At 39.6% G+C, this 8,009-nt stretch overlaps 2 protein-coding genes across 2 annotated transcripts in view; both read left to right on the forward strand.

Moving 5' to 3' along the window:
- LOC127689388 (zinc finger protein 39-like) overlaps nucleotides 1-8,009 on the forward strand; it is a 236,606-nt gene that overhangs the window by 90,203 nt on the left and 138,394 nt on the right. The gene's annotated exons all lie outside the window — the stretch shown is intronic.
- The window catches only part of LOC127689387 (uncharacterized), a 488,686-nt gene that overhangs the window by 15,972 nt on the left and 464,705 nt on the right, over nucleotides 1-8,009 (forward strand). Inside the window, exons 5-6 of the mRNA XM_052189037.1 lie at nucleotides 25-49; nucleotides 3,213-3,326. Of these exons, the coding sequence (XP_052044997.1) occupies nucleotides 25-49; nucleotides 3,213-3,326 (139 nt within the window). The remainder of the gene's footprint in view (nucleotides 1-24; nucleotides 50-3,212; nucleotides 3,327-8,009) is intronic.

Raw genomic sequence — 8,009 nt, forward strand, 5'->3', positions numbered from 1 at the left:
GTATTTTCTTTCCTTTAAATATAGGTTGAGCCCAGACGATTCAAAAACTGTATGTATTATGGAATTTCTTTCTCAACATACATTTTAGATAAGAATTGTGTAAATACTAATTGTTTTTTGTCTGGTACACTAATGTGACCTAAGATTTCTATTGGGAGTAAAACATGGGTGTTTAAAGGGGGAAAAGTAATATCCTAAGTACCCAGGCATGGCTCTGTGTCTACAATAACTGCATTCAACTCTAATGCCTTTAGTTCAGGGGAATTTTGTGCATCAAGCCATGACTACATAGTTCCCCCCCCCCAAGACAGTTATCCCCATTACACAATCTACTTTCCAGTCACAAAATTATCAATTCAAAAAGGATGATACATATTTTATCTACCAAAAAATGTGTTTTAACCTCACCATACCGATATGTGATACATTTATTTCTTTGTGTAGTTCTCAGGAGATTCATAACACAAAGTGTAGAGATAGGTCATCTGCCTCTATAGCCATTGAGCACAAGAAAAACTTTTTACTTCATTAAGGGCTCAGCAATCCCTGTGAGAGTGTTCCAGCTTCCTAGCATCTGTGTGCAGTAACCCAACCTAGTGGATCCCATACACTGACAAACACCAACAGTCAGCAGAAGCCTGGCCTGTGCTCTTTATCTCCAAGACATTTACACATATGGAAGAAAGAAAAGTCCACATGCTTGATTAGATTTAGAGAGTTTGACTATAGGAAGACACTGCATTAAAAAAGTAGGTTGAGTGTGTTTGATAAGTGGACTTAGAATAGAAATGGCTCATTACAGTTAGAACTGGTGAAAAGGCTTAACAGATTAGACAACATCAACATGATCCCAAAGATTGACATTATGGGCAATTTATGGACAATGTCTACTAAGAGCTTCGGTCAGCCCTTGATTATTGACAGGTGCTTTATTATTCTTTTTGACTTAGAGAGAGAGAGAGAGAGAGTAAGAGAGAGAGTGAGAGAGAGTAAGAGAGAGAGAGAGAGAGAGAGAGAGAGATATCTTTAAATGTGATCTTAAATTTAAGTTCCACTATTACTTCTATCCCTGGTGGTCAGTCTTCCTACTGTCTGCTGGTGAGTATGAACACTCAGTGGAACAATATAGGCAGCTATGAGTTATATAGACAGAGTTTGGCTGGGATGCTCTGTGTGTTAAAGTGCCTTCACAGTCAGGCCTTTGACATGAAAAGGGTTTGTCACATAGAGCTAATATCGCAGGATGTATATTCCAGTGGGTTTATTGCATTCCTAGCATGTAAGAGGTCCTAGTTTTGATGCCACTGACTACAATATTCACCCATGTAGGCACATTTGTGTGAACCCAGTTCTCCCGAACTAGAGTGAAGAGAATCAGAAATTCAAAGCCATCTGCTTTTTTGTTTGTTTGTTTGTTTGTTTGCATAAGCACTTTAAGCCTAATCTTGGATTAGAGGTATTCTGGAAATATCAAAAAGCACATATAAGGTGTGGCCTTGCATAAGCATTTTAAGCCTAATCTTGGATTAGAGGTATTCTGGAAATATCAAAAAGCACATATAGGGTGTGGCAAAAAATGTGGTATATATACACAATGGAGTACTATTCAGCCATTAGAAACAATGAATTCATGAAATTCTTAGGCAAATGGATGGAGCTGGAGAACATCATACTAAGTGAGGTAACCCAGACTCAAAAGATGAATCATGGTATGCACTCACTAATAAGTGGATATTAACCTAGAAAACTGCAATACCCAAAACATAATCCACACATCAAATGAGGTACAAGAAGAACGGAGGAGTGGCCCCTTGTTCTGGAAAGACTCAGTGAAGCAGTATAGAACAAAATCAGAACAGGGAAGTGGGAAGGGTTGGGTGGGAAAACAAGGGGAGGGAAGGGGACTGATGGGACTTTCGGGGAGTGGGGGTCCAGAAAAGGGGAAATCTTTTGAAATGTAAATAAATATATCAATAAATTAAAAAAAATGTAAAAAAAATAAAATAAAAAGCACATATAGGGTGTGGCCTTGAGGCAAATGCCCTCTGGAAGAGGAGGTTTTAGAAACTGGTGTTTGATGAATCAGAGTAGAGCAGGTATTGCATAAACTTAGTGTACCAGTTAATGTCCCACACTGCCCTTCCAGCTGCACTTTATCTGGGTTGTCCAGAGTTGCTGAGGATGTTTTTTGGTCTAAAAAGCCACATGCATACATACCATCAAAATGCCAGACCCCTTTTTTTGCCTGGTCATGTTGAAGAAATCAAGGTTTAGCCAATATAAGAGAAGTTTTGTTTTTCCTAAATCTTCTTATGTGATAACTTGATTTTAAAGTATTTGGAGTCTAAGTACTTCTGAGAAATATACAGGAATCTATAATCCCTGGTGATCCAAATCATTCACTGGTAGGCAGGTGACAGGTTGAAGATGCAGAAGGAAGGCCAGGGATCTCTACTCCTTTTGGATCAAATTCCAATTTTGAGTCAGGGATTAAAAGATAGAAACCCTCTCTCTGAGGCTGCTTCCATCAGAATTTGGTCACAATGAAAAGAATATAAACAATATGGTAGCCGAAGGTGGGAAATAGGAGGTCATATAATATTCTCTATTTCCCTGCTCCTCTAAGGCACTGGCATATGTTCTCCATGACGTGTAAATAAAATAAAATAAAAAATGAAAACTCAACACCAATCATGCTCTCTGTCCTGCATCCAGTGGAGTGCTCACTCTGAATTCAGTCACCAGGGTCTAGGTGAATTCCTATGGTATTTAACACACATCATTTCTGATAAACATCTGGCATTCAACAAAGAGCATTTCTGCTGTACATGTGCTTTCCCTTATGGTTTAGCACCTTTTAAACCTGAAAGTCTCCTGGGAAGTCCTTCTGAAACTTACATTGAGAGAAAGCATGAGGAAAAGAGGAATTGTATGCACAACATTGTGTTTCTCAGAAGGCTCTGGATCCCATCTGGTACCTGCCCATATAACACACTCAAGTCCTGCTGCTCCTCTTACATTGTCATAGGCACACAAAGGTGCACATTGCCTGAGGTGTCTGTTTAATGCTTAATCACAAAATATGGTGACCTTCCTGAAGCACCATTCTGACTCTGATGATTAACTGGAAATGGGAAACACAAGCATGATTAATTTTCTGTTTTGCTCCCATAAAGCTAACATAACTCTCCCTATTGTGAATGTATTTCCAGTTTTTTCTATCTTGGAAAGATTTTACAAGAAGGACCCAGGTCCCTCCCAGACTCCGGAGGAACCTCCAGTTCTTGAAACTACTTCCAAAGAAATAGGAAAACCAAGAAAAAAAGGTACTGTAAATACTGAGGATGTACTTCAGTTATCTGTAGAAGTCTATTTTCTTGTGTACATTTATAAAAATGTAAAAAGATTTAGCATATTTTTAATAAGTGAAAAATGCTAATGTATCTATCTCATCAATAGAAATAACAACACTAAAATGTGCAAGTGTACTTAAAAGTCACTTTGGCTGTCCTTGGATAACATGAACTAGAGGAACGCTGAGGCCCATGTTGGATGAGCCAGTGTGGTTTCACCTGATGTAGGCAGGTCTAGGGGAGCCACGTTCTATACTAAGTACATCACCTGTGGTGATATATATGGATCAGATCTGTAGACTCTCAAGAGTGCAGGTGAATTATATAAAAATGACCCTTCTTAGTCAGGGTCAGTGGGAGAGGGTCCCAGCAGTGGTCGTGTTAAACTCTGTGTTTGGGAATAGGAGAGAGTGGTCAAGAAATCCATAAGGACAAAGAAAAATGGAAAGTTTCTCTGATTTTCCTCTTTCAGAGGCATAAGGATAAGCAGTAGCTGTCCATGGAAATGGTACCTAAATTATCTCCACCCCCTTTATCAAAATACTTTGAAAAGAAAAACAAAACAACTGACTTGACTGGAACCCACGAACCTGTGTGCCTAAATAAACAGTTCCTCTGATAAGCTGATTATCCCAGACATTTTGTCACCATGCTGGATCTCAAGCTAAGCCACACCTCCAGCCCACAAATGGTTTTAAGCTCCCTGCAGCTACAGTCCCATGGTTTACCAGGGTCCCTGGAAGGAACTCTGGGGATAGGGAGCAGGGTGACTAGAGAAACAGGAAGCCAAGACGAACTTCCTGTTCAAGGCTCAAAGTTTAATGCAGGTCTCCAAATATATATAGGCAAGGCAAGACAACTTCCTCCAAAGGCAGAAAACAGGTCTGCAGAACTGGTTCTGCTTGCTCTGCAGGAGGCTGGAGGCTGGTGGCAGCTAGTGTCCTTGGAGAACAATGGGCTTCACCTTGGTGAGAGCTCTTCACCATAGGTGGTAAGCAGTGGCTAGCAGAGTTTTGAAACTCCTGCTCAGAAATGCTGGTGAGAGGGCACAATGGTTCTTTTTTATAATTTTATTTAAAAATCACCAAAAGGGACCAGGCAGTGGTGTTGCCTGCCTTCAATCCCAGCACTTGGGGGGGTGGGGGGGAGAGTCATGTAGATTTCTAAGTTCAGTGCTAGCTTGGTCTACAGAGTGAGTACCAGGACAGCTAGGGCTCCACAGAGAAACTCTGACTCAAAAACATGAAAACAAAAACAAACAAACAAATCACCAAAGGGTATGTAATGAAATATCTCCCATATCTCCCTTACTAATCCTTTTAGTCTGGATCACAGTAGAATTAGACACTATTACTAAGATTTGTAATGTGTTGCTCAACACTTTTAAAGTGTATTCAAGGAAATAAAGGTATCAATTCTCACTCACCATGTTATTACACAAAGGAGCTCACAAAGGGACATGGCATAGACAGCTGTTCTCTGCCTTTTATTTTTCACCTCACAGTAAATCTCAGAGACCTCTTCTTAAAAAAAAAGAAAAGAAAAGAAAAGAACAACACAACTAATCCAGCGAACTTAAAAGTATACTGCATGTCCCAGAAATACTATAGCATCCAGAATCATGTTTATTATAAATAAAGTGGCTAATGATTCATTTTGTAATTCTATAAAATGCATGAAGAATATTAAAAATCAAATTATTTTTCCATTTACACACACCCTGGATATGTGCTGTTTGACATTAGAAATGCATGACATCATCATGCTGTATGCAGATAATGTCTTGAAAGAAGAACATTTGATATGCAAGTGATAGGACCTGAGTCTGAATCAATAGGACACACATAGAAAGACCAGATATATATGTGTGTGCTTATAACCGTAGCACTATCTCTGGTAGGGACGAGAACACAGCTCTGACTTAGTCTTTTCCAGCCTACCTTGAGCTTCAGTGAGAGACCCTGCTGAAGGGAAGAAATCAGAGAAGTGACCAATGTAGCAGAATAGTGGATGCTCTCTTGTGGCCTCCATGAACATGGCACAGGCAGGTCCTCACACAGGCATGGATACACCACAAGCTATTGAGCAAACTTACATACCACATACACATGCACTCACAGATACGGGGCTTCTAGAATATTTTAGCCTTATGTTTCTTTTGAGTATAAATCCTTTGCTAAATATGTTGATGTGTATTCACACTGTGAGTACCTGGTACACTCAGAGGTAACAGGACAGGTCAGATCTAAAGTTGCAGGTGAACGTGAGGCCACCATCTAGATTCTTGGAATCAAAACCGGCTTCCCTGCAAAAGCAACAATTGTTCGTATCCTCTGAGCCATCTCTTCAGCTCTTAGCACTCATTTGTTTGCTTATATGGCTAACCATGGCTTCTGAGATATTCTATTCCCTGTAGAGCAACTCAAAATTATGCTCTTTTGTATGAACATTTGTGTGTTCATGTAAACATATATTATTATTTTTTTTAAAGAAAATACACTGCTTTATTCTTAGTTTGGGCATGAACAACCTGAGCTGTCTGAGCTTGGATGTTGAGAAGAATCACAAAGTGTTAGTCACTTTCTTTTGCTGTGAAAAGCTAGGAGGAAGGACTTATTTTCCCTTGCTCTCTCAGAGGCTCAGTATGTAGAGTCACTTGGTTTCTGTTGATTCTAGGGTTGCTTGTGGTGAGACCAAGTGTCATGTCAGGGGCTGTATGATAGAGCAGAGATGCTCAGCTGCTGGCAGACAGGAGACTGAGTAGACATGTCCCCAGTGAGGTACTTCTTCCAAGTGTGGTCCAAATTCCACCTGGCATAGTTTGCACCCTCATGCACTCTTCTCTCCATAGCTTATCCAGCTCCAGCAGTCCATTTCCTATCCACGTCATAGCACCCAGCCTGCCAAGATGTTTTTTGTATCTTTTCATAGCATAATACCTTCCTATGGGTTAAGTGATACAGGGTGGTGCTTGACAACAAAGAAAAATTATCATTATTCTAAAAAGTTTTCTATCAGAGTTATTGAAGGCCAATGGAATTAGAACAGGCTCATGTGATCTAGATAAAATCAACCAGGTCCTTTGTGATATAATTGTCCATATTCTATAACAGATAACAGTTTTCCTTTTTACAAATCCTTGGGGCTATCCCTCCTCTGTCCTACCTAACCATTCCTCTTCCTCTCAGACCTTCCTTCCAGGTATCCCTCCATATCACCTACCCCCTTGAAACTCTTTCTAGAAATTAATTCTCCCTTTTCATGATCCTAGACTTTACAGGTTCTCCAAATTAAACACACAAATGTTAAGTTTCACACTAAAATGATGGGTGTTATGATAATTTCCTTTTAAAGCTATCATTTAAAAAAGTGGAGCTTTATTAGCACATTTCTGCATATGGCCATATTTTCCTATTTTCAAATATATCATATGGTTTTTCTTAACCAGACATTGCTATAAAATGAATTTGAAATTCTACTTTGAAATAAATTGTTGTTTTAAATCTTACTTTTTAAAAGACTTTCTGAATGGATTTTTTAGTACAATTATTGTCTTTCATGCAGTGTGTCCAGGGTTTTCTGTGTAATAGTGCGCTAAGGATTGGAATAAGTTTAACTGTATAGAACCAACAGTTATCCTAGTTTTGTTCTAGGACTCTGTTGCTCTGTTGGAAGGTAGCTTCAACACACCAGAGGATATAGAATTCTAAGCTCTATGTTCCTATATGAACAGAGCTTCAATGTCAATGGGAAAGATATACATGTCTTCATGTGTTGGTTGTACTCAGAACACTCTGTGTGTGTGTGTGTGTGTGTGTGTGTGCCTGTGTGTACATTGCCCTCCATGAATGTGGGTTTTAGATTGTCAAAATAATGTGGGAAGTGTATAGATCATCTCCACAATATTCATTTCATTGTGATTTTATTCTGTGGTATGTTTGCCACCGGGGAAACCACCAAAAAAACATGGTCAGTCCATGCTTTCAGCAGCAGATTACTTGGACAAATTTTTTTCTCATCCAAGGACAGAAATTATATAGATCTATTGGTCCATTCAAAAAGTAATGTCTGCTCCAGAGAAAAGCTATGCAGTAACCCCGCCTTGGTCCTGGTCCAACACAACAATTTCTAAGGTTGTCCTTTCCCTGATATATGATTGTCCCTTTGTAGTCCATGCACTAAACTGGGGAGTGGAGCATGACACCACTGGAGGTTAAATGCCACATAGTTCATTGTACTTGAAAAATCACCTTCTCGGTTACTGTGAGCCTCACTTGGTTTCTAGCATTCTAGGGTACCCAGATGTACTGCAGAGGGGGGACATTTTCATAGTCTTTATTTCTCATGTTCAGTGCTGCCACTCTATAAAGCATATTCCATTGGCTACACTGGATGATCTATTCCTTGAGAGATTATCCTTAAGAGTTTGTACTAGATGCAACCTAGCATAAGTTTAAACTCATATTGGTTGTTGGTCTTAGAAGACCAACACTCTGGTCTTCAAGTGAGTAAGAGACTTGAAACATTGGAAGTCTGTCTTGCTGTCAGCATCGTGCAAGTGTTCCATTTTCCTTCTCTTCCTTTCTCCTCACTGACTTGGTGATTTCACAGAGGATGCTCCCATAGCCACACAATCGTGCCTTTAGAGCACAGACA

This window comes from Apodemus sylvaticus, chromosome 7 (genome assembly GCF_947179515.1).
Source record: "Apodemus sylvaticus chromosome 7, mApoSyl1.1, whole genome shotgun sequence".
In the NCBI taxonomy this organism is placed as follows: Eukaryota; Metazoa; Chordata; class Mammalia; order Rodentia; family Muridae; genus Apodemus; species Apodemus sylvaticus.